We start from the raw sequence: 27,973 nt of genomic DNA on the forward strand, positions 1-27,973 counted from the left end.
GATAATAACTGAGGTTATACACCCACTGGCCCACAGAGTAAACAGGATAATAACTGAGGTTATACACCCACTGGCCCATAAACAGGATAATAACTGAGGCTATACACCCACTGGCCCATAAACAGGATAATAACTGAGGCTATACACCCACTGGCCCATAGAGTAAACAGGATAAAAACTGAGGTTATACACCCACTGGCCCACAGAGTAAACAGGATAATAACTGAGGCTATACACCCACTGGCCCATAAACAGGATAATAACTGAGGCTATACACCCACTGGCCCATAAACAGGATAATAACTGAGGCTATACACCCACTGGCTCATAGAGTAAACAGGATAATAACTGAGGCTATACACCCACTGGCCCACAGAGTAAACAGGATAATAACTGAGGTTATACACCCACTGGCCCATAGAGTAAACAGGATAATAAACTGAGGTGACACACCCACTGGCCCACAGAATAAACAGGATAATAACTGAGGTTATACACCCACTGGCCCATAAACAGGATAATAACTGAGGTTATACACCCACTGGCCCATAGAGTAAACAGGATAATAACTGAGGTTATACACCCACTGGCCCATAGACAGGATAATAACTGAGGCTATACACCCACTGGCTCATAGAGTAAACAGAATAATAACTGAGGTTAGACACCCACTGGCCCATAGAGTAAACAGGATAATAACTGAGGCTATACACCCACTGGCCCATAGAGTAAACAGGATAATAACTGAGGTTAGACACCCACTGGCCCACAGAGTAAACAGGATAATAACTGAGGTTATCCACCCACTGGCCCATAGAGTAAACAGGATAATAACTGAGGTTATACACCCACTGGCCCATAGAGTAAACAGGATAATAACTGAGGTTATACACCCACTGGCCCATAAACAGGATAATAACTGAGGTTATACACCCACTGGCCCACAGAGTAAACAGGATAATAACTGAGGTTATACACCCACTGGCCCATAGAGTAAAGAGGATAATAACTGAGGTTATACACCCACTGGCCCATAAACAGGATAATAACTGAGGTTATACACCCACTGGCCCATAGAGTAAACAGGATAATAACTGAGGCTATACACCCACTGGCCCACAGAGTAAACAGGATAATAACTGAGGCTATACACCCACTGGCCCATAGAGTAAACAGGATAATAACTGAGGTTATACACCCACTGGCCCATAGAGTAAACAGGATAATAACTGAGGTTATACACCCACTGGGCCATAAACAGGATAATAACTGAGGTTATACACCCACTGGCCCATAGAGTAAACAGGATAATAACTGAGGTTATACACCCACTGGCCCATAGAGTAAACAGGATAATAACTGAGGTTATCCACCCACTGGCCCACAGAATAAACAGGATAATAACTGAGGTTATCCACCCACTGGCCCATAGAGTAAACAGGATAATAACTGAGGCTATACACCCACTGGCCCATAGAGTAAACAGGATAATAACTGAGGTTATCCACCCACTGGCCCAGAGTAAACAGGATAATAACTGAGGTTATCCACCCACTGGCCCACAGAGTAAACAGGATAATAACTGAGGTTAGACACCCACTGGTCCATAGAGTAAACAGGATAATAACTGAGGTTATACACCCACTGGCCCATAGAGTAAACAGGATAATAACTGAGGTGACACACCCACTGGCCCACAGAATAAACAGGATAATAACTGAGGTTATACACCCACTGGCCCATAAACAGGATAATAACTGAGGTTATACACCCACTGGCCCATAGAGTAAACAGGATAATAACTGAGGTTATACACCCACTGGCCCATAGACAGGATAATAACTGAGGCTATACACCCACTGGCTCATAGAGTAAACAGAATAATAACTGAGGTTAGACACCCACTGGCCCATAGAGTAAACAGGATAATAACTGAGGCTATACACCCACTGGCCCATAGAGTAAACAGGATAATAACTGAGGTTAGACACCCACTGGCCCACAGAGTAAACAGGATAATAACTGAGGTTATCCACCCACTGGCCCATAGAGTAAACAGGATAATAACTGAGGTTATACACCCACTGGCCCATAGAGTAAACAGGATAATAACTGAGGTTATACACCCACTGGCCCATAAACAGGATAATAACTGAGGTTATACACCCACTGGCCCACAGAGTAAACAGGATAATAACTGAGGTTATACACCCACTGGCCCATAGAGTAAACAGGATAATAACTGAGGTTATACACCCACTGGCCCATAAACAGGATAATAACTGAGGTTATACACCCACTGGCCCATAGAGTAAACAGGATAATAACTGAGGCTATACACCCACTGGCCCACAGAGTAAACAGGATAATAACTGAGGCTATACACCCACTGGCCCATAGAGTAAACAGGATAATAACTGAGGTTATACACCCACTGGCCCATAGAGTAAACAGGATAATAACTGAGGTTATACACCCACTGGCCCATAAACAGGATAATAACTGAGGTTATACACCCACTGGCCCATAGAGTAAACAGGATAATAACTGAGGTTATACACCCACTGGCCCATAGAGTAAACAGGATAATAACTGAGGTTATCCACCCACTGGCCCACAGAATAAACAGGATAATAACTGAGGTTATCCACCCACTGGCCCATAGAGTAAACAGGATAATAACTGAGGCTATACACCCACTGGCCCATAGAGTAAACAGGATAATAACTGAGGTTATCCACCCACTGGCCCAGAGTAAACAGGATAATAACTGAGGTTATCCACCCACTGGCCCACAGAGTAAACAGGATAATAACTGAGGTTATCCACCCACTGGCCCATAGAGTAAACAGGATAATAACTGAGGTTATACACCCACTGGCCCATAGACAGGATAATAACTGAGGCTATCCACCCACTGGCTCATAGAGTAAACAGAATAATAACTGAGGTTAGACACCCACTGGCCCATAGAGTAAACAGGATAATAACTGAGGTTAGACACCCACTGGTCCATAGAGTAAACAGGATAATAACTGAGGTTATACACCCACTGGCCCATAGAGTAAACAGGATGATAACTGAGGCTATACACCCACTGGCCCACAGAGTAAACAGGATAATAACTGAGGTTATCCACCCAGACCAAACTGGATTGATAACGGGTGTTACTCTGGAGACATCTCCACAGGCTCCTTAACATCATGACTCATGCCCAAGGGAATGGAGTTGAGGCCATGATCTTATCTTTAGACGCTGAAAAGACATTTGATCGAATATTATGGGTGCACCTATTTCACACTTTACACCAACCTGGAGTTTGGACTCAACTTTGTGAGATGGGTCCAGATCCTCTATTCAAACCCACGGGCCTCTGTTTGTGTGAATAGTCACATTGCTGAAGTCTTTGGGCTGGAGAGGGGGACAAGACCGGGTTGGCCTCTGTCCCCCTCTTCTGTTCACTTATGTATAGAACCCTGAGCACAAAGGATGAGAGACAAGACGGACATACAGAGGTTCCAGCTGGAGAAGAAAAACACAAGTTGCCATTCTCTGCTGATGATGTCCTGCTTTATTTATCAGATCCTGCAACATCCATATTTTCTATGACAGTATTTAAAAGGTAGGCTGTGACTTGGGTTTAAAGTTAATATAAAAATTTGAAGCAATGGAAATAGGTGGACAAATCCCAACCATATTGAGACACAAAATGCCTTTAAATGGCTCAGTCAGGCACTAAATATCTCAGTATTCTTGTCTCACCAACAATCAATAGAATATATGGAGCACATTACACTCGCATCATTAACCGTATGAAGAGTGGTCTGGATGGATGGCTGAGGCTACCCCTCTCTCTGTTTGGGCGGATTGAAGTTATTCGGATGAATGTCCTGCCCAGATTGTTGTCCCTGTTCCAGATGTTCCCTGTTCAGATTCCAGAATCTACATTCAATTTGCTACATTGTCTGATCTCCCGTTTCTGGGCAGCTGAACTATAATCTGTGACAGCTTGGTTAACAGACAGAGTAGACACACGGTGGCTGAACCTGGAGAAACCTGCGGCCCAACTTCCATTAACAGCGCTGCCATTTCTGGGTAACAGCATAAAGGATTGCAGAATGAGTGAATGCCAGATTGATGAACAATATTTGGAAAGGAATTCAGAAATCATTTGATTTACCTGGTTCAATCTCGGCTCTGACCACCATTGGGTCTATAAAATATTTAATACTCTCCATGCACGGTAAGGACTTTTTAAGAAATGGTCTTAATATGATCCAGCAGAGAGCAGCAGAGCAGAGCTACTGATCAGCTGTTCTGGGGAAATTTGCATACATGCAGTGCGGTCAGCCTAATTTGAAGGTGTACCTGCGAAGGAAACCCAAGGAGTTTGAGTGAAGGCAAGCATCCAGCAGAGGGCAGCAGAGCAGAGCTACTGATCAGCTGTTCTGGGGAAATTTGCATACGTGCAGTGCGGTCAGCCTAATTTGAAGGTGGTTTGTGGAGGGGCTGTTGTCAGTGTCCCTGCTGATTTCATCTGTGGGAAGTGCACCCAACTCCAGCTCCTCAAAAACCGTGTAAGGGACCTGGAGCTTGAGCTGGATGAACTTCGGATCATTCGGGAGGCAGAGGAGGTCATAGATAGAAGCTTCAGGGAGGTAGTTACGCCAAAGAACAAAGATAGATGGGTGACGGTGAGAGGGGCTGGGGGTAAGCAGTCAGTACAGGGATCCCCTGTGGTCGTTCCCCTTAGTAACAAGTATACCGTTTTGGATACTTGTGGGGGGAACGACTTACCAGGGGTAAGTCATGGTGTATGGGCCTCTGGCACGGAGTCTGTCCCTGTTGCTCAGAAGGGAAGGGTAGAAAGGAGTAGAAAAAATGAAAATCGCTTATTGTCACGAGTAGGCTTCAATGAAGTTACTGTGAAAAGCCCCTAGTCGCCACATTCCGGCGCCTGTCCGGGGAGGCTGGTACGGGAATCGAACCGTTCTGCTGGCCTGCTTGGTCTGCTTTAAAAGCCAGTGATTTAGCCTGGTGAGCTAAACCAGCCCTCTCATTAGTAATTGGGGACTCAATAGCCAGGGGCACAGATAGGAGATTTTGTGGGAGCGAGAGAGACTCACGTTTGGTATGTTGCCTCCCAGGTGCAAAGGTACGTGATGTCTCGGATCGTGTTTTCCGGGTCCTTAAGGGGGAGGGGGAGCAGCCCCAAGTCGTAGTCCACATTGGCACTAACGACATAGGTAGGAAAGGGGACAAGGATGTCAGGCAGGCCTTTAGGGAGCTAGGATGGAAGCTCAGAGCGAGAACAAACAGAGTTGTTATCTCTGGGTAGTTGCCCGTGCCACGTCATAGTGAGACGAGGAATAGGGAGAGAGAGCAATTAAACACGTGGCTACAGGGATGGCGCAGGCGGGAGGGATTCAGATTTCTGGATAACTGGGGCTCTTTCTTGGGAAGGTGGGACTTCTATAGACAGGATGGCCTACATCTGAACCTGAGGGGCACCAATATCCTGGGGGGGAGATTTGTTAGTGCTCTTTGGGGGGGGTTTAAACTAATTCAGTAGGGGCATGGGAACCTGGATTGTAGTTTTGGGGTACGGGAGATTGAGAGTATAGAGGTCAGGAGCACAGATTTGACTTCGCAGGAGGGTGCCAGTGTTCAGGTAGGTGGTTTGAAGTGTGTCTACTTCAATGCCAGGAGTATACGAAATAAGGTAGGGGAACTGGCAGCATGGGTTGGTACCTGGGACTTCGATGTTGTGGCCATTTCAGAGACATGGATAGAGCAGGGACAGGAATGGTTGTTACAGGTTCCGGGGTTTAGGTGTTTTAGTAAGCTCAGAGAAGGGGGCAAAAGAGGGGGAGGTGTGGCGCTGCTAGTCAAGGACAGTATTACGGTGGCGGAAAGGATGCTAGATGGGGACTCTTCTTCCGAGGTAGTATGGGCTGAGGTTAGAAACAGGAAAGGAGAGGTCACCCTGTTGGGAGTTTTCTGTAGGCCACCTAATAGTTCTAGGGATGTAGAAGGATGGCGAAGATGATTCTGGAAAAGAGCAAAAGTAACAGGGTAGTTGTTATGGGAGACTTTAACTTTCCAAATATTGACTGGAAAAGATATAGTTCGCGTACATTAGATGGGTCGTTCTTTGCACAATGTGTGCAGGAGGGTTTCCTGACACAATATGTTGACAAGCCAACAAGAGGCGAGGCCACATTGGATTTGGTTTTGGGTAATGAACCAGGCCAGGTGTTAGATCTGGAGGTAGGTGAGCACTTTGGAGACAGTGACCACAATTTGGTGACCTTTATGTTAGTGATGTAAAGGGATAAGTATACCCCGCAGGGCAAGAGTTATAGCTGGGGGAAGGGCAATTATGATGCCATTAGACATGACTTAGGATGTGTAGGTTGGAGAAGTAGGCTGCAAGGGTTGGCCACACTGGATATGTGGAGCTTGTTCAAGGAACAGCTATTGCGTGTTCTTGATAAGTACATACCAGTCAGGCAGGGAGGAAGGGGTAGAGCGAGGGAACCGTGGTTTACCAAAGAAGTGGAATCTCTTGTTAAGAGGAAGAAGGAGGCCTATGTTAAGATAGAACATAGAACAGTACAGCATAGAACAGGCCCTTCGGCCCTCGATGTTGTGCCGAGCCATGATCACCCTACTCAAACCCACGTATCCACCCTTTACCCGTAACCCAACAACCCCCACCCCCCCCCCCCCCCCCCAACCTTACTTTTTAGGACACTACGGGCAATTTAGCATGGCCAATCCACCTAACTCGCACATCTTTGGACTGTGGGAGGAAACCGGAACACCCGGAGGAAACCCACGCATACACGGGGAGGACGTGCAGACTCCGCACAGACAGTGACCCAGCCGGAAATCGAACCTGGGACCCTGGAGCTGTGAAGCATTTATGCTAACCACCATGAGGCGTGAAGTTTCAGTTGGGGCACTTGATTGTTACAAGGAAGCGAGGAAGGATCTAAAGAGAGAGCTAAGACGAGCAAGGAGGGGTCATGAGAAGTCTTTGGCAGGTAGGATCAAGGAAAACCCAAAAGCTTTCTATAGGTATGTCAGGAATAAAAGAATGACTAGGGTAAGAGTAGGGCCAGTCAAGGACAGTGGTGGGAAGTTGTGTGTGGAGGCTGAGGAGATAAGCGAGATACTAAATGAATACTTTTCGTCAGTATTCACTCAGGAAAAAGATAATGTTGTGGAGGAGAATGCTGAGACCCAGGCTATTAGAATAGATGGCATTGAGGTGCGTAGGGAAGAAGTGTTGGCAATTCGGGACAAGGTGAAAATAGATAAGTCCCCGGGGCCTGATGGGATTTATCCTAGGATTCTCTGGGAAGCCAGGGAAGAGATTGCTGAGCCTTTGGCTTTGATTTTTATGTCATCATTGGCTACAGGAATAGAGCCAGAGGACTGGAGGATAGCAAATGTGGTCCCTTTGTTCAAGAAAGCGAGTAGAGATAACCCCGGTAACTATAGGCCGGTGAGCCTCACGTCTGTTGTGGGTAAAGTCTTGGAGAGGATTATAAGAGATACGATTTATAATCATCTAGATAGGAATAATATGATTAGGGAGAGTCAGCATGGTTTTGTGAAGGGTAGGTCATGCCTCACAAACCTTATCAAGTTCTTTGAGAAGGTGACTGAACAGGTAGACGAGGGTAGAGCAGTTGATGTGGTGTATATGGATTTCAGTAAAGTGTTTGATAAGGTTCCCCACGGTCGGCTATTGCAGAAAATACGGAGGCTGGGGATTGAGGCTGATTTAGAGATGTGGATCAGAAATTGGCTAGTTGAAAGAGGACAGAGGTTGGTGGTTGATGGCAAATGTTCAGAATGGAGTTCAGTTACGAGTGGCGTACCACAAGGATCTGTTCTGGGGCCGTTGCTGTTTGTCATTTTTATAAATGATCTAGAGGAGGGCGCAGAAGGTTGGGTGAGTAAATTTGCAGACGACACTAAAGTCGGTGGAGTTGTAGACAGTGTGGAAGGATGTTGCAGGTTACAGAGGGACATAGATAAGCTGCAGAGCTGGGCTGAGAGGTGGCAAATGGAGTTTAATGTAGAGAAGTGTGAGGTGATTCACTTTGGAAAGAATAACAGGAATGCGGAATATTTGGCTAATGGTAAAATTCTTGGTAGTGTGGATGAGCAGAGGGATCTCGGTGTCCACGTACATAGATCCCTGAAAGTTGCCACCCAGGTTGATAGGGTTGTGAAAAAGGCCTATGGTGTGTTGGCCTTTATTGGTAGAGGGATTGAGTTCCGGAGCCATGAGGTCATGTTGCAGCTGTACAAAACTCTGGTACGGCTGCATTTGGAGTATTACGTACAGTTCTGGTCGCCTCATTATAGGAAGGACGTGGAAGCTTTGCAACGGGTGCAGAGGAGATTTACCAGGATGTTGCCTGGTATGGAGGGAAAATCTTATGAGGAAAGGCTGATGGACTTGAGGTTGTTTTCGTTAGAGAGAAGAAGGTTAAGAGGTGACTTAATAGAGGCATACAAAATGATCAGAGGGTTAGATAGGGTGGACAGTGAGAGGCTTCTCCCGCGGATGGAGGTGGCTAAATGTGGGGACATAGCCTTAAATTGAGGGGTAATAGATATAGGACAGAGGTCAGAGGTAGGTTTTTTACGCAAAGAGTGGTGAGGCCGCGGAATGCCCTACCTGCAACAGTAGTGAACTCGCCAACATTGAGGGCATTTAAAAGTTTATTGGATAAGCATATGGATGATAATGGCATAGTGTAGGTTAGATGGCCTTTAGTTTTTGACTTCCCATGTCGGTGCAACATCGTGGGCCGAAGGGCCTGTACTGCGCTGTATCGTTCTATGTTCTATGTTCTCACTTCCTTCACCAGATATTTCAGCAGATACTCCAAAATCATTTGAGCAGATCAGAGGGGAATTTGGCCTTCCAAATACTAAACTTTTTAGCATACGTACAGATACAACATTTTCTTTGCAAACATGAAGGGGGCAATTTCATGGAAAAGAAACAGAGTCCCATTTTGGGCTTGTTTAACAGGATGGTTTCCAATGCTTGCAGCGGTTGAACTGCAACAGGAGATACCGGTGGAAGACTGGGATCAAACTTGTCCTGAGACCAATTTCGTCACCGACCCAAATATCCGGAGGGAATAGAAATGGAAGCTCATTCCGAGCTACTTCAGAACACCACATATTACTGTAAGAATTGGTTCCTCCTCTACAAGTAGTTACTGGAAAGACTGCAGGAAATCATTACTTCCACACATTCTGATTGTGGCCAAATTTGAGAGAGATTGGGATAAGATATTCCGCCCATTGGCTGAGGTGTTGTACATGGACATCCCACAGACCCCCCTCCAGCTGCTCTGTGAGGTACAATTCCAGAAGGGATGGAAAGAAGAAAATAATGCAATCTTTTACAGATTTTGCTGTCATGAAGGGAGTTGTCCTCAAATAGCTGAAACCCATTCCCCCAACCTGTGAAACTTGGTGATCCAAAGTCAGAGAGCGATTTGAGATGGACAGAATCCCACATGCATTCCGCTCCCAGAGCCAAACATTATTTCAAAGGTGGCTGCCAGTAACAGGAATATTCTTCACATGAACTAAACCACAGAGAGCACTCCCACCCCCAACCCAACCACACTCATTATGTACATTTTATTGGCCTTTTTTAAAACCGTGTTTTCCCATATATTTCCGTGGTCATTTTTCACTGGTGCTCTATGTAAGGAAGCAACTTTTATACGGACCAGTTATCATCATTAAATTCTTGTTTATCTGCTGTATTGACACCTGTCTGTACGTGTAACTTGATTCTCCAAACTAAAAGTGTCTTTGTTATATTGTGTCTTTTATATTTCTGTCAACAATGATTGATGTGGACAATTCGAACCATTTTAATCTTTTGTTTCTGTCTGCCGTGAGAAAATAAAAATAAAGAGTTTTTCAAAAGGCACTCCATTGGCTGCAAAGCACTTTGGGACGTCCTGTGGTTGTGGAAGGCGCTATAGAAATGAAAGTTTATAAATTGAAGATTTCTGTTATCTGATCTTGTTATCTGGAACTTAATTGATTTCAGCCACCCGTAACTTACCATTTAATAAATTCACTTTGGGTCAGACAAGACTTTAACCAATTAAGACAAAGTTCTCTGGATGGTAAATTTAAAAAGAAGTTTATTAAACGAAAAAGGTTCACTGATCAACTTTAAGGCATTGACTTTTACAACTTCATGCGGGTGATCAGTCTGTAGCAGCGTAACCCTCTCTGGCTCCTTTGACAGTAATTTCCTTGGAATCCGGCCTCAGGAATCTTCAGTACTTGGCCAGCAAGGAAGATCTTCAGAACCTCTACTTTTATCCCCAAAGTGACCATTACCTCCCGTCAGAGTTGGGCCTGTTGTAACATGACAATTGGTCAATTTGGTCACTAGATTAATTGAATTGGATCCCCAATTACTGACTCCACCTTCTCTCATTATCTCAGACAGGAATACAACAGAACTGTTTCATACTATCCCTTTATCTGATTCTATACAATCCCTTATTCGTACGGTTTCAAATGTTGAGGCTAATCAGAGCTTGAAGGTCTCTCTTGCCAGTACATTTATCCTCATTGCACATTCTTTTTAAAAATAAATTTAGAGTATCCAATTCTTTTTTCCAATTAAGGGACAATTTAACGTGGCTAATCCACCTACCCTGCACATCTTTTGTGTTGTGGCGGTGAGACCCATGCAGACAGTGACCCGGTGCGGGGATCGAACCCGTGTCTTCAGCACTGTGAGGCAGTAGTGCTAACCACTGCATCACCATGACACCCACTTCATTGCACATTCTTTACATACACAGCAATTAAGGTTTTATATGTTTACAGTAAAAAAACTCAGTCTTTTACGAAAATTACTGATTCATTAATTGTAGTTCAATTAAGGCTCAGTACTTATTCAATCATCTGTTACTGACGGGTAGCTAATTAGTACAGTAATCTTTAATTAATATATTTAGTTACTATACGATCCACTGATTCAAAAAGACAAGTCTGGAAGACAATAGCTTTCTTTCTTACTCATCATGATCGGATTGAATTATCAGCTTTATACTTGATTCCAGATTGGTCAAAACATGTGTAGTTGATCAAAATAATAAAATAAATTCTTAGTTTAAACAATTTATGTTGCTCTGCAGCTTATTCAAGCATTTAGGTTGATACAGTGTTACTTTTTAAATAAAGTTCCTGTCACATATTAGAGTTTAAAATGGCTTCCTTGACCTTGTTATTTATAATGTTCAAAGTCAGCATGGGCACAAGGGGTGGATTGGTCTCCTTCTGTGTTTTCTGAGCCTCATTTGCACTAAAAGAAGAGTGGTAAATACCAGGAATCCACTTCCTACGAGTGGATTCGAAGCAGAGACATTGGAATGTTTCCCAAAGGAAGTTGAAGGGGCACCTGAGGGACATAAATGAAAAGGGATAGATCTATAGAGAAATTTCATCTACTCCAGTCTCTCCAATTAACTGATGCCCCTCATCCCAGGTGCCATTTTCGTAAATCTCCTCTGCATCCTCTCTGAGAGAACTTCACATCTTTCCTAAAGTGTGGGGCCCATAAATAAGGTGCCATTTTTGAGGGATAGAATTGTTCAATACGTTAAACCTGTTTAGAACCAGGGTTAGATGACACAGGCAGTACTGTAAACATTTGTGATCGCCATTTAGAAAAAGGAAATAGAAGCCTTGGAGAAGGTGCAACAAAGATTCACAAAAATACTACAATCAGATGAAATGGGGCAGCAGTCGGCCATTTGAGGGGCCGGGTGGCCGACTGCTGCTCCTAATTCGTACCTTATGACATCCTTTATAATAGATTGTAGCATTTTCCCTCCTACGGATGTCAGGCTAATGGGTCTGTGGTTCCTCATTTTCTTTCTCTCTCCTTAAAGAGTGGGGTTACATTTACCACCTTCCAATCTGCTGGAACCATTCCAGAATCTAGAGAATTGTGAAAGGTAATCACCAATGTATCCACTATCTCTGCAGCCGCCTCTTTCAACACTCGGGTAGAGCATCAGCTTTTGGGGATTTACTAACTTTCAATCACATTAATTTCTCCAATACTATTTTTTCACCAATTCTAACCTCTTTCAGTCCTCACTACTCCCTTGGTTCGCTAGTGTTTTTGGGCAATTAATGTGTCTTCCTCCATGAAGACAGACACACATTGTTTAGTTTCTCTGCCATTTCCTTATTCCCCATTATAAACTCTCCTGTCTCTGCCTGGAATGGACCCACATTGGTCTTTGCTAATTTTTTCCTTTTCACATTCCTATAGGAGCTTTTCCAGTCGGTTTTTATTTTTCTCGCCAGTTTGCTCTCATATTCTATTTTCTCTTTTATCAGTTTCTTGATCCTCCTTTGCTGAATTCTAAACAAGTTCCGAAACCTCAGGCTTTTTAAAAGTTAGAGTACCCAATTCATTTTTCCAATTAAGGGGCAATGTAGCATTGCCAATCCACCTGCCTGGCACATCTTTGGGTTGTGGGGGTGAAACCCACAAAATCATGGGGAGAATGTGCAAACTCCACGCGGATAGTGACCCACAGCCGGGATCGAACCTGGGACCTCGGTGCCGTGAGGCAGCAGTGCTAACCACTGTGCCACCATGCTGCCGCTGAAACCTCAGACTTGCTACTATTTTGTCCACTTTATGGGTCCCTTCCTTTGATCAAATGGAATCTTTAACTTTCTTGTAGCCATGCCTGCATCACTTTTCCTGTTTGATTTTTGTTTCTGAAAAGAATCTATATTCAATGTAAATATTTGAATTTAAAGTCGCTAAAATTCCCAAAGGACTATCGGCTGCTCTCCCCTTTGAGCGAGAGAGAGCTGACTGGTGGTGATTTAAACTGAGGTTCACCACACCTCAGTTGAGGGGCAATGTTGACAAGACTGGGCCTTCATGGATAACCGAAGCCGCTAGGGGGGGTTGAAGCCACGCTGTTGGCATTGTGCCGCATCACGAAGCGGCCGTCCAGCTAGCTGTGTTAACTGACCCCTTGGTAAATATGTAATAACTCCTTAAATATTAGCCACTGCCTATCTCCGAACATACCATTTAATGCAGTTTCTACGTCCACCTCAGACAACGTGCCTCTCATACTGATAGTATCCTTCTGTGAGAAACACCCAGAGAAATTAGACAAAAGAACCAGGTAAGCACCATAGCCATCTTCATGGCAACATGGCATGCTTTGGGGGTTTCCAAACAGAAATAATTATCTTCGAACTTCCAAACCCCCTTTCACTCTGTGATCCATGTACAATTTGAAGCCAAAATCGCAACAAGGCCCGAAAAGCATCAGCCCACTGGAGGCACATTAGTCAGACCGGTCAGTCCAGCAGAAAGCAAAGTTCCGAACATTTCCAACTGTCAGGTGAACGAAATGCAGTCCTGGATGTAAATGAGAGCAGAAACAAAATCAACCCCTGTAATCACTTGTGAATTTGTTGGTGTCTCCGCAGGTGTGATGAATCACGAAATCCCTTCCCACACTGAGAGCAGATGAATGGCCTCTCCCCAGTGTGAATTCGCTGGTGTATCTGCAGGGTGGATAATTGAGTGAATCCCTTCACACACTGAGAGCAGGTGAATGGCTTCTCCCCAGTGTGAACTCGCTGGTGTGTCCGCAGGCTGGATAACTGAGTAAATCCCTTCCCACACTGAGAGCAGGTAAACGGCTTCTCCCCAGTGTGAACTCGCTGGTGTCTCTGCAGAGTGGTTGAATCACTGAATCCCTTCCCACACTGAGAGCAGGTGAACGGCTTTTCCCCAGTGTGAAATCGCTGGTGTCTGTGCAGGTGGGATTGCAGAATAAATCCCGTTCCACATTGGAAGCAGATGAATGGCCTCTCCCCGGTGTGACTGCGTCGATGAGCTTCCAGCTCTGATGGTGCTTTGTATCTCTTCTCACAATCCCCACATTTCCACGGTTTCTCCATGGTGTGCTTGCCCTCGTGTCTCTCCAAGTTGGACAAGCAGTTGAAGCCTTTACCACTCACATGTGGATGATTTCACCCAGCAGTGAATGGTACGATGACTATTCAGGCTGTGAAACTGGTTAAAGCTCTTTCCACAGTCAGTGCACTGGAACACTCTCACTCAGGTGCCTGTGTGTCTCAGTGCTTTCCAGTCACACTGATGGTTCAAATAGTTTGAAGCAGACAAACATTTCTCCTTCCAGATTATAAGGCTGTTGATAGTCACAAACCTAATAATCGAGTGACTGTGAGATCTGGACTTTTGGTTTGAGATGTCTGTCTGTAATTCCTCCTTTTCTCATATCCTGTAAGTAGAATTCAGAACAGACATCACATTTAGTGCAGGGCAGAAATTCAGAACAGACAATTTTAGTTTCTATGGAACGTTTTTTCCTTTCTCATTCCCCAAAAGCTGTAAATCTCCATCCCACAGACTCTCTCTCCATTCTCACTCTGCTGTATCTAATATTCACCCTCCCAATTCTCCTGAAGATGCTGATTCAGGCTGATCAACAGATCCACTTCATCTCTCGGACTGGGAGGTTCATAAGAAATAGGAGCTGCAATCGGCCATTCATCCCTTCGGACCAGCTCAGCCATTCAATGAGATCATTGGCCGATCTACATAAGCATAATTTTCCCACACTATGCCCCACATCCGTTGATATATTTAATATCTAGAAATCTATCAATCTCTATCTTGCAAATCCTTATTGACTGAGGCGCCACGCTCTTCTGGGGTAGAGAATTCTTCATTTCCCTGCCTGTTCCCCATAACCCTCGATTTCCTTGTCAATCAGAAATTGGTAGATCATCCGCTGATCCCAGTGGAAGAGAAATCCAGAGACTAACAACCCTCCGAGAAAAGAGATGATTGGAAATATATAATATAGCTACAGTACAATATATGTATTAAAAAAAAATTAAATTCAGAGTACCCGATTATTTTTTTTTCCATTCAAGGGGCAATTTAGCATGGCCAATTCACCTATCCTGAACATCTTTCTGGGTTTATGGGGGTGAGACCCACGCAGACACGGGAGAATCTGCAAACACCACACGGACAGCGACCCAGGGCTGGGACCGAACCCGGGTCCCCAATGCCGTAAGGCAGCAGTGCTAACCACTGCACCGCCATGCTGCCCTCTGCAGTACAATATTACACAACCAGAAATAATATTAGATGTACTTTATTACAGAACCATCAATATATCTAATCTGTATTATATAACACTAGACATATATCTGTTCGGTATTAATTTACTGACCTTTAAATGTCAGCCATCTCCTGGGGAAACCAGCCCTTTAATTGTGAATATGAGGAAAGAGAGCATCCTTTTAGCCAGACAAATAAATGTCAAGCTGAGGGAGAAAAGGATGTCAATGTCTTTAAGAGAGAGACCTGGGCCAAGCTTTGCAGAGTCTGCACCCTCCCTGGATTCACTTCCTTTCCCTTCAGTTGCTGCAAGTCACCAGTTGAAGGTCAGAATCAGAAAAGAAATGGAAAGGGGGAGAAAAGAAAGTGTTTTACTCACAGATGTTGAAGACAGGAGACAGTTTCCGTCTGTGAAGCTCAATTTTCATTCATACAAATCCGGCGCACTGATTGGCTGGAAGACCAGAGTCCTTCCGGTCCGCCAATTATTCCCATTGGCTAACACCTCAGCAGGAAGGTCAGGCTGTTGACTCTTTCCTGCACATGCACAGCTTCCCTTCTCGCTTGGATATGCGCAGTCCCGGGCCGCCTACCCACTCGGTGGATAGAGCAGTTTCTCCAGTGCGGGGGAATTGTGGGAGCTGCGGCCGCCATTACTCACCTGGAGCCCAGTCTCCAAAATCCTGGGACTGGGATGAAAAGTGGGGATACGGGAGGAGCATTGAACCAACCCTGACACAAAGTCACTGGATTTGACTGTGACGTCTCCCTTTGCAGAACAGCTTGTTAACTTCAGGTGTAAAGATTTAGATACCTGGGTGACATATTGGGGAGGGCAATAGGTGAGAGTGAAACTGAACCCGAGAGTCAGCACCATCAGGAGAGGAGAATTAGGAGAAAAGCAGGAGGAGGATTGTGGGATGAAGTAGTGTTACAACCAGTAGGGAGGAGGTAGAGATTGGGGACACAGATTTATTGTTTGAGACAAAGAATGATTCTGCTATTGTTGCTGTACCAAACATTATTCATGCTGAAGGTTGTGGCTTATATTTGCTGATGTTAGAAACCCCTGTAACTGAGATGGGGTTTAAAATTCTGGATTTAGGTCAAATGAACCAAATTTAAATTGCACAACGTGTCATGTCCTTCCTGCAGTTCAGTTGGGTCTGCTGATTGCTGGGTGATCAGTGTCTTTTTAAGAACAGCTGTTTGTGATCTCTCCACATTCATTCAGGGAAATTATTTTACAATAAAACAGTTCACTTTCAGCATCACACCCAAACAAATCCATTGGTGTGAAATCAACAATTCCAAGTCTGAAATGTTCCACTGTTAGAAATGACACAGAATTGGCATCAAATAAACATGCCATCAGGTCCATCTTGTCTGTGATGGTTTTGATGCTCCACATATGTTTCCTCTCAGTCTTCTTCACCTTCACTGTCAGTCAGGGCTCAGTGGATAACCCTCCTGCCTCTGAGTTCCAAAGGTTCTGGGTTCATTTCTCAATCTGGATTGGAGAACAAGACCCACGGCTGCCCTCTAGTACAGTGCTGATGGAGTGCTGCTCTTTTGCAGGTGCCATCTTCCAAATGATATGTGAAACTGTGGTCCCATTTTCCTCCTTTGGTGAATATAAAATATCCCACATCGCTCTTTTTGAAGAAGAGCAGGGAAGTTAACCTCGGTGTCCTGGTCAATACATATCCCTCAATCAACATCATTAAAACAGATCATTATTATCCTCTTGCTGTTTGTGGGATTTTGTTAACTGTCAATAGGTTGTCGGAAGACTACACACAGATACAGACAGGTTAAGTGAGTTGGCAACAATTTGCAGATGGAATATAATGTGGGGAAATTTGACTATGTTCACTTTGGCAAGAAGAATAGAGAAACACAATTCTATTTAAATGGAGAGAGATTTCAATACTCAGTATTACAGAGGGATCTGGGTGTCCTGGTGCAGGAATCACAAAATGTTAATATGAAGGTACATTAAGTGATTAGGAAAACAACAGAAACATTCGTGTTTCCCACAAGGGGAATGAAAGTTACAGCTGTGCAGGGCCTTGGTGAGACCACATCTGCAATATTGTGCACTATTTCTTCACTTTGTTTGAAACACAAAAATTGAATTGTGTTAGCAGCAGTTCAGAGAAGGTTCACTCGATTCATTCTCAGGATGAAGTCCTTCTCTTATGCAGAAAGGTGGAACATGTTAGGACCTTAACCACTGGAGTTCAGAGGAAGGAGAGGTAATATTATAGAAACATTTACAATCCTGAGGTGATTTAATAGGGTGGAAATTAGGCGGATGTTTCCAAAGATGAGAGAGACTAGAACCAGGGAACACAGTTTATCAATATGAGGTCCACCGGGTCCAGGGGTGTATTGAGAGATACCTCGAGGCCAATGATAACAGGGAGGTTCGGGTGGGGATGGTCTGGGAGGCATTGAAGGCGGTGATGAGGGGGGAATTGATCTCCATCCGAACCCATAGGGAGAAGGGGGAGCAGAGGGAAAGGGAAAGACTGATAGGGGAGATGGTGCAGGTGGATAGGAGATATGCGGAGGCCCCAGAGGAGGGATTGCTGGGGGAGAGGCGTAGCCTTCAGGCCAGATTTGACCTACTGACGACTAGAAAGGCAGAAGGCCAGTGGAGGAAAGCACAGGGGGCGGTGTATGAACACGGGGAGAAGGCGAGCAGGATGCTGGCGCACCAGCTCCGGAAGCAAGACGCGGCCAGGGAGATTGGGGGAGTGAGGGATAGTGCCGGGAAGGTGGTGCATAGGGGGGTAGAGGTCAATGGGGTCTTCAGGGACTTTTATGGGGAACTGTACCGGTCTGAGCCCCCGGTGGAGGAGGGTGGAATGGGGCGCTTCCTGGACAGGTTGCGTTTACCGAGGGTGGAAGAGGAGCGGGTGGAGGGACTAGGGGCGCCGATCGAGTTGGAGGAGGTTGTCAAAGGATAGGGAGCATGCAGTCGGGGAAGGCGCCGGGGCCGGATGGGTTTCCGGCGGAATTCTATAAAAAGTATTTGGACCTGTTGGTCCGGACCTTTAACGAGGCATGGGATGGAGGGGGGTGGGGGTGGGCTTTGCCGCCAACTATGTCGCGGGCGCTGATTTCCTTGATCCTGAAGCGGGACAAGGACCCTCTGCAGTGTGGATCATATAGGCCGATTTAGTTGCTGAACGCCGACGCTAAGCTGCTGACAAAGACCCTGGCCACTAGAATAGAGGATTGTGTGCCGGGGGTCATACATGAGGACCAGACGGGGTTTGTGAAGGGAAGGCAGCTGAACACAAATGTGCGAAGACTCCTCAATGTTATTATGATGCCGGCGGTGGAAGGGGAGGCGTAGATAGTGGTGGCATTGGACGCGGAGAAGGCCTTCGATAGGGTGGAGTGGGAATACTTGTGGGAGGTGTTGGAGATGTTTGGGTTTGGGGAGGGGTTTATTTGGTGGGTGAGGCTGCTCTACGAGGCCCCGATGGCAAGTGTAGCCACGAATAGGAGGAGGTTAGAGTACTTTCGGCTGCATCGGGGGACGAGACAGTGTTGCCCCCTGTCCCCCTTGCTCTTCGCGTTGGCAATTTAGCCCCTGGCCATGGCATTGAGGGAGTCAGGGAACTGGAGGGGCATGGTGCGGGGTGGGGAGGAGCATCGAGTGTCACTGTACGCGGACGACCTGCTGCTGTATGTGGCGGACCCGGTGGGGGGGATGCCGGAGGTGATGAGGATCCTCGGGGAATTCGGGGGTTTCTCGGGGTATAAGCTGAACCTGGGCAAGAGCGAGGTGTTTGTGGTGCATCCGGGGGATCAAGAGGAGGGGATTGGTAGGCTCCCACTGAAGTAGGCAGGGAAGAGCTTCAGGTACCTAGGGGTCCAGGTGGCTGGGAGTTGGGGGGCCCTGCACAAGCTCAACCTCACAAGGTTGGTGGAGCAGATGGAGGAGGAGTTTAAGAGGTGGGATATGTTACCGCTCTCACTGGCGGGGAGGGTGCAGTCCGTCAAGATGACGGTGCTCCCGAGGTTTTTGTTCGTGTTCCAGTGCCTCCCGATCTTTATCCCAAAGGCCTTTTTCAGGAGGGTCAACAGCAGTATCACGGGATTTGTGTGGGCGCATGGGACTCCAAGGGTTTGAAGAGTGTTCCTAGAACGAGGCAGGGATAGGGGGGGGCTGCCATTGCCCAACCTCTGTGGGTACTACTGGGCGGCTGACGCAGCGAAGGTGCGTAAGTGGGTAATGGGCGAGGAGGGGGCAGCGTGGAAGAGGATGGAGGCAGCATCTTGTGTGGGCACGAGCCTGGAAGCGCTAGTAACGGCGCCGTTGCCGCTCCCTCCAACGAGGTATACCACGAGCCCGGTGGTGGCGGCTACCCTCAAAATTTGGGGGCAATGGAGACGGCACAGAGGAGAAATGGGGGGCTCGATGGAGGCCCCGATACGGGGGAACCATCGGTTCGTCCCAGGGAGCATTGATGGCGGATTCCGGGGCTGGCACAGGGCAGGGGTTAGGAGGTTGAGGGACCTGTTTGTGGAGTGGAGGTTCGCGAGCTTGGGGGAGTTAGAGGGGAAGTTTGGGCTCCCCCCGGGGAACATGATTAGGTACATCCAGGTGAGGGCGTTTGCCAGGCAGCAGGTGGAGGGGTTCCCCTTGCTGCCTCCACGGGGGGTGCAGGATAGGGTGCTCTCGGGGGTGTGGGTCGGTGGAGGGAGGATCTCGGACATATACCGGGTGATGCAGGAGGTGGATGAAGTCTCGGTGGAGGAACTGAAGGGTAAATGGGAAGAGGAGCTGGGTGAGGAGATTGAGGAGGGGACATGGGCGGATGCCCTGGAGAGAGTGAATTCCTCCTCTTCCTGTGCGAGGCTTAGCCTCATACAGTTCAAGGTGATGCATAGGGCCCACATGACCGGGACAAGGATGAGTAGGTTTTTCGGGGGCGAAGACAGGTGTGCTAGGTGCTCGGGGAGCCCAGCGAACCACGCCCATATGTTTTGGGCGTGCCCAGCATTGGGGGAGTTTTGGAAGGGGGTAGCAAAGACGGTATCGAGGGTGGTGGGATCCAGGGTCGAGCCAGGCTGGGGACTCGCAATTTTTGGGGTGGCAGTGGAGCCGGGAGTGCAGGAGGCGATAGAGGCCGGGGTCCTGGCCTTTGCGTCCCTAGTAGCCCGGCGGAGGATCTTGCTCCAGTGGAAGGATGCGAGGCCCCCAAGCGTGGAGGCCTGGATCTCAGATATAGCGGGGTTCATTAAATTGGAGAGGGTGAAATTTGCCCTGAGGGGGTCAGTACAAGGGTTTCTCAGGCGGTGGCAGCCCTTTCTGGACTTCCTGGCGGAACGGTAAGGAAATAGGCCGACAGCAGCAGCATACCGGGGGGGGGGGGGGGGGTAAGGACGGGGGGGGGGGGGGAGGGAAAACTGTACACATGGGTTTGTGGAGGGTGCTAGCTCTCTCCCTTGTTTTTTTTTCTTTTTCTCTTTTCTCTGTCTTTTGGTTTCTGTTTTATTTTGGGGTTTTTTTCCTATTGTTTGAAGTTGCTCTTGCAGCTGGGGGGCACTGTTTACGGGGTGTTACCGCGGGTGTACGTTAATAGAGTTATGATGTTTATATTTTGTATTTTGTAAAAACTTCAATAAAAATTATTTATAAAAAAAAAATATGAGGTCCACAATTCAGATGGAGATTGAGGGGAATATGTTTCTCACAGAGGGTGTTAAGTCTGTGGAATTCTCTTCATCAGAAAACAGTGGGGCTGGGTCATTGAATATATTCAGGGCAGAGTTAGACAGATTATTGACAAAGGAGACAAGGGTTATGGGGGTGAGACAGGAAAGTGGAGTTGAGATCTCAGCCAGATTAGCGATGATCTTATAGAATTGGGCAGCAGGTTCAAAGAGCTGAATGGCATACTCCTGTTCCTATGTTCCTATCTTGTTTTGCCAAAATTTGCTGCCACGTTTCCTACACAACAGTGACTACACTTCAGAAAGTACATAATTGGCTGGAAAGTGCATCGAGAAATCCAGTGGCCCTGAAAGCTGTTATCCAAGTCTAAAGCTACGTTAGAGTATCTGACACTTAAAGGGAGATGCTATTGAAGATATTTCATTACCGAGCTTATGTACAGTACAAAATATTAATTACACAAATGTATCAATGAGGTGAAGTCCAACAGCCAATTATGATAAAGTGGCTGACTCCAACTATTCTCCATGGAATCACCACTCTTTTTAGTGACTACAATGTACTGACATCACCAAACCTAAACACGTAGAACTTCCATACTCATCGATCCCCAAACAGGGTGAATGTGCCCTACACCCAAAGTGGGGAGTCACAGGAACAGGGTACAGAGGAGCCAAAGAGAAACCATTTGGGGAGCCGAAGAGAAACCATTTGGGTCCAGGACATTGTAAATATCCTTTTACTCTGGCAGTCTTTGAGTCTCAACTCATTTTCTGCTTTTTATAACCATGCTCGGTTTCATTAATAAACTTTTATCAGGAAAAATATTTGATTTTTGTTGACTTTTCTTGATTAGACTGATGCACATTAAGGATAGCGGATAAGAGGGGTTGACAGGCTCTTTAACAAAAAGTGAGTCCCTCTAAGGCAGTGTTTTTCAAAGTTTTTACTTAGTACCCATTTTTGTCAACCAGTTGATCTTCGTGACCCACATCGGCCGAAATTTGCGACCCATGTTGGCCGATCTATGCGAGCCACGTCAGCTGACCTATGTGACTCTCAATGGCCGACCTTCGCGACCCACCATTTTCACTGACCTTTAATGTGACAGGTGAGCCTGCTTGGTCCCCACGATCTCACTTGCTTTGTTATTCAATGTTTCATTCCTGATAATGACTTCAGATTATTTAAGATCTCACTGCATCCTTCGAAAAAAATGAAGACATTTATCCTCAAACTCGCCATGTTTCGTCATCAAATGTCTTTGAAGTTTTGAGGGTTTTAAACTTTCATTTCCCACTGCTTCCCTGCATATAACACACTTTGAATCCTGATTTGCAGTGGTACAATAAATAACGCATACCTCAAGTATTCATCTTTATGCTGCTTTGTTCCTTCTTTCTTTCATCCACTTTCCCTAAAGCACATCAATGTAACATGAAAAGGGGTGGCACGGTAATAATAGAAACCCCAGTATAAATAACATGGATTTGGTTGACAAATGTTGAAGTCTCGGTTTAGAGCCACAAGTTTTGGCTTCCCATTTGAGCCTCGGGCACCTTTCTGTCTCTGTTGCTCGTGTCAATGAGAGCCAGGAGACAGAGCTGAGGGCTGAATTTACCTGAGAATAACTGGACCTGTGCCCCAGTTAGGAAACTGCCATGGGCATTGCACTAATAGAGAGACAAGGAGGTCTCTCTATTTCTTCTTTATGGGTTGTTCACCAGAGGCCCTGGAGCTCAAAATGGAAGAATCACTCTTGTCCGCCCAGAGTACGTGATGTCAGTGTGGCCTGCTGTCTGCCACCATGCGAGTCAGAAGACTCCAGCAATTAAAAAAAAAATTCTGCTCCTGGGTCAGCGCACTGACATCAGGAGGCCACGTTCTACCCCGCTGGGCTCCGGGCCTGCACACTGCTGAGGGGGCACCTACGCAGGGAACAGCCGGCATTCTAAAAGCCGGTTGCACCGTTGAGCACCAATTCCCGTGATCCGGAATGCCACGGCACGACCCTCCCGATACCCGCCCAGGACCCACCCACGGGTCGTGCCGCTGGATTTGAAAATGACTGCTCCAAGGTAATTGGCAAAGGAGCCAGTCGGGGAGATGAGATTTTATTTTTTGACACAGCGAGCTGTTCTGATCTGCCTGAAAGCTGATTCAATAGTATCTTTCCAAAGGGTAAACACTTGAAAGGTAAGAATTTGCAGGGCTGTGGGGAAAGAGCAGAGCAGTTGGATGAATCAGTGAGCCCTTCCAAAGAGATAGCAAGGGCATGATGGGCCAAATGGTCTCCTCCCACACCAAATGAATCAGAGCCTCCTGCTTTTGTGCAGGTCAAAAGGGACAGATTTCATTGCAGCCTCTTCCCTGTATATGTATTTAAACAGACGGGTTTCTCTTTAGCTCGGAGTGACCAATATAACAATTGGTTGGAACCCATTTCCCAGTCAGTCCTCCAGCACCTTCCTGTCTCTCTATTAGTGCAATGCCCATGGCAGTTTCCCAACTGTGGCACAGGCCCAGTTATTCTCAGCTAAATTCAGCCCCCAGCTCTGTCATTGAGACAAGCAATAGAGACAGAAAGGTGCCGAGGCTCAAATGGGAAGCCAAAACTTGTGGCTCTAAACCGAGACTTCAACATTTGTCAACCAAATCCATGTTATTTATACTGGGGTTTCTATTATAACCGTGCCACCCCTTTTCATGTTACATTGATGTACTTTAGGGAAAGTGGGTGAGAGGGAAGACAAAGAGTGGGAGTTTTAACGGATAACTTTCCATTTCTTTTTTTTTTTTCTTTTTTTTTTAAATTTAGATTACCCAATTATTTTTTTTTCCAAATAAGGGGCAATTTAGCGTGGCCAATCCACCGACTCTGCACATTTTTGGGTTGTGGGGGCGAAACCCACGCAGACACGGAGAGAATGTGCAAACTCCACACAGACAGTGACCCAGAGCCGGGATCGAACCTGGGACCTCAGCGCCGTGAGGCGGTTGTGCTAACCACTAGGCCACCATGCTGCCCTCTTTCCATTTCTAAATTCGCATTGTTGACAGTGTCAGCCATGGCTCAGTGGGGGCTCTCTCACCTCTGAATCAGAAGGTTGTGGATTCAAATCCCAGTCCAGGGACACGAGGACAAGAATCACATCCAACATTCCTGGTCCCAGCACTGAGCGAGTGCTGCACTGTCAGAACAGCCTTCTTTCAAATAAGATGTTAAACTGAGGCCCTGTCTGCCCCTCTCAGGTGGGTGTAAAAGTTCCCACAGCCACTATTTTTAAGAGCAGGGGAGTTATCCCCGGTGTCCTGGTCAATATTTATCCCTCAATCAACATCACCAAAAACAGATCATCTGCTCATTATCACATTGCTGTTTGTGGGATCTTGCTGTGTGTAAATTGGCTGCTGCGTTTCCTTCATTACAACAGTGACTACACTTCAACGGTACTTCATTGGCTGTGAAGCACTTTGGGATGTCATGCGGTTGTGAAAGATGCTACAGAAATGGAAGTTTTTAAATGGAAGATTTAGGTTTTCTGATCTTGTTATCTGGAGCTTTATTGATTTCAGCCACACCCAACTTTTCATTTCATAAATTCACTTTGGTTCAGACAAGGCAATTAAGACAAAGACAGAATTCTCTTGATATTAAATTTAAAAAGTTTATTCAAAGAAACTTTAAGACATTGACTTTTACAACTTCATGTGGGTGATCAGTCTGCAGCAGCGTAACCCTCTCTGGCTCCTTCTTGACAGTAATTCTTGCGAAATTCAGCCTCGGGAGTCTGGCTCCTTCTTTGACAGTACTTTCCTTGGAACTCAGGAATCTTCAGTACTTGGCCAGCAAGGAAGACCTTCAGAACCTCTACTTTTATCCCCAAAGTGACCATTACCTCACGTCAGAGTTGGGCCTGTTGTCACATGACCATTGGTCAATTTGGTCACTGGATTGATTTAATTGGATCCCCAATTACAGACACCACTTTCTCTCAGTATCTTAGACAGGAATATAACAGAATTGTTTCATACTAGCCCTTTATCTGATTCTCTACAATCACTTATTCATACAGTTTCAAATGTTGAGGCTAATCAGAGCTTGAAGGTCTCTCTTGCCAGTACATTTATCCTCATTGCACATTTTTTACAGACACAGCAATAAAACTCAGTCTCTTATTATAACTACTGATTGATTATTGATTATTTAATTGTCACTCAATTAAGGCTCATTCCTTAATCAGTCATCTGTCACTGACTGGTAGCTCATTAATACAGTAATCTTTAATTAATACATTTGGTTAATACAATATCCACTGGTTGAAAAAGACTGTTTTATGGAAGACAATCACTTTCTTTCTTACTAACTTTGATTGGATTGAACAATGAGTCTTAGACTTGAGCCAGGCTTTGGCAGGATATGATACCCTGTAGCTTTACAAAATTCTGGAACAATTTGTTACTTTAAACAATTTTGCCTCATTCAGCAGTTTTGACAAACAGTTTGGTTTATACAGAATTAATTTTTAAAATAAAGGTCCAGTCAGGTTTCAGAGTTTAACTTGGCTTCCTTAACCTTGTTACTTATAACAATGAAGATGACAAGTGACTGATTTTTAAAAAGAAATATTATTAATGAGGCAGACCCAGAATTTCCGACATTACAACAGTGACTACACTTCAAAAGTACTTCAAAGGCTGTAAAAAGCTTTAGGAGATTGTGTGGTCATGAAAGGTGTTATAGAAATAGATATAGAATCCCTTGAGTGCAGAAGGAGGCCATTCAGCCCATCAAGTCAGCACCAACCCTTCAAAAGAGCACTCTACCCATAGCCACTCACCCATAACCCTATAACCTAACCTGTACATCCCTGGACACTGAGGGGCAATTTATCAGGGCAAATCCCTTAGGACTGTGGGAGGAAACCAGGGCACTCAGTGGAAACCCACACAGACACGGGGAGAACGTACAAACCCCACACAGACAGTGACCAAGGCCAGAATTGAACATGGGTCCCTGGTGCTGTGAGGCAACAGTGCTAACTACTATGCCATTGTGCCACATAAATGTAATTTATTTTTAGAACTAGTTTCCAAACTTGGATATATCACACTCGGTCCACTCACCAAGATCACTCATAAAGACTGAGACTTGATTTTATGTAACAACCATGTCTTTCGCTGCATTTCAAATACTCTGTGAAAATCCAAACACAGTGTCTCATGAAAGTATTTGGTTTAAAACAGAATGACTTGTTGTGATTTGGGATTCACTGCCTGACAATTGTGCAGGAAGTAAATTCTACTGTGACTTTCAAAAGGGAACTGGACAGGTTCTGCAGGAAAATAAACTTGCATGGTGATGGGACCAATTAGATTGTTCATTCAAAGAGATAGCATGGGAATGGTGGGCTTAATGGCCTCCTTCTTTGCCCTTTGATTCTCGTTTACACTTGAATAAAATCTTAGACTTGAAGCAGAGTTTGGCAGTATTTGGGAAATACCTGAAACCCACTTCCTACGAGGGGGTAGAAGCGGAGATGATGGAACGTTTCCAAAAGGAAATTGGATGGGCTTTTGAGGGAAATAAACAGACACGGATACGGGGATAGGACAGGGCAATCATTTGATCTATGGAAATCTACAAGTTGTGAATCTTTGAAATTCTCCACCCCAGAGGGCTGTGGGAGCTCAGTCATTGAGTGTGTTTAAAGCAGAGACTGACAGATTTCTAAATACCAATAACACAAAGGGATATGGGGATAGTGTGGGGGAAAAGGCATTGAAGTGAATGATCAGCCATGATCGTGTTGAATGGTGGAGCAGCCTCGATGGGCTGAATGGCCAACTCCTGCTCCGATGTTTCAATGATACAAAGATAGGTAGGAAAGTAAATTATGAAGAGGACATAATGAGGTTACAAAGGGATATAGATCGGTTACGTCAGTGGGAAAAATCTCCAAATGGAGAATAACGTGGAAAAATGTGAAATTGTCCATTTTGGCACAAAGAATAAAAAAGCTTATTATCCAAATGGTGAGAGATTTCAGAGCTCTGAGACTCAGAAGGATCTGGGTGTCCAAGAGCATGAATCACAAAAGGCGCGTATACAGGTACAGCAAGTAATTAGGAAAGCTAATAGAATGTTATTGTTTATTGTGAGGGGAATTGAATACAAAAGTTGGGAGGTTATGCTTCAGTTATACAGGACATTGGTGAGACCACATCTGGAGCGCTGTGTACAGTATTGCTCTCATTTAAGGAATGATGTCAATGTGTTGGAAGCAGTTCAGAGGTTTACTGGACTCATACCTGGAATTGGAGGCTGGTCTTATGAGGAATGATTGGACAGGCTGGGCTTGTGTCCGATGGAGTTTAGGTGACTTGATTGAACCGTATAAGATTCTGAGGGGCCTTGACAGGGTGGATGTGGATAGGATGTTTCCACTTGTGGGAGAATCTAGAAATTGGAGTCACTTTAAAAGTAATAACTTGCCCATTTCAGGCAGAGGAGAACTTTTTCACTCTGAGGGTCGCGAGTCTTTGGAACTCTCTTCCTCAAAGGGCAGTGGAAACAGAGTCTGGGAGTATTTTTAAGGCAGAGCTGGATAAATTCTTGCCAAGAAGGTGAAAGGTTATTGGGGGGTCAGCGGGAGTGTGGAGTTGAGGTTACAATCAGATCAGCTGTGAACTTATTGAATGGTGGAGCAGGCTCGAGGGGCCGAGTGGCCTACTCCTGCTCCTGATCCATATGTTATCACATCCTTTATAATACACTGCAGCATTTTCCCTCCTACTGATGTCAGGCTAATGGGTCTGTGGTTCCCCGTTTTCTCTCTCCCTCCTTAAATAGTGGGGTTACATTTACCACCTGCCAATCTGCAGGAACCATTCCAGAATCTATAGAATTTTGAAAGATGATCACCAATGTATCCACTATCTCTACAGCCGCTTCTTTCAACACTCTGGGATGTAGAGCATCAGCTTTTGGGGATTTATTAACTTTGAACCACATTAATTTCTCCAGTGCTACTTTTTCACTAATACGAATCTCT

General features: G+C 45.6%; 1 protein-coding gene and 1 long non-coding RNA gene across 7 annotated transcripts in view; one reads left to right on the top strand and one right to left on the bottom strand.

Moving 5' to 3' along the window:
- The window catches only part of LOC119951195 (gastrula zinc finger protein XlCGF26.1-like), a 43,077-nt gene that overhangs the window by 9,971 nt on the left and 5,133 nt on the right, over positions 1–27,973 (bottom strand). Inside the window, exon 3 of the mRNA XM_038774219.1 lies at positions 13,545–13,933. Within this exon, the coding sequence (XP_038630147.1) occupies positions 13,545–13,933 (389 nt within the window). The remainder of the gene's footprint in view (positions 1–13,544; positions 13,934–27,973) is intronic.
- Positions 463–2,636, top strand: LOC119951260. Of its 6 annotated transcripts, none has more exons than XR_005457552.1 (5): positions 463–574; positions 660–1,234; positions 1,275–1,499; positions 1,763–1,807; positions 1,938–2,636. It is a non-coding gene; the product is annotated as an uncharacterized LOC119951260 (long non-coding RNA). The 6 variants fall into 6 exon arrangements; XR_005457553.1 differs by having other exon boundaries at positions 1,410–1,499; XR_005457555.1 differs by having other exon boundaries at positions 1,455–1,499.

The sequence above is a fragment of the Scyliorhinus canicula genome, chromosome 17, assembly GCF_902713615.1.
Source record: "Scyliorhinus canicula chromosome 17, sScyCan1.1, whole genome shotgun sequence".
Taxonomy (NCBI): Eukaryota; Metazoa; Chordata; class Chondrichthyes; order Carcharhiniformes; family Scyliorhinidae; genus Scyliorhinus; species Scyliorhinus canicula.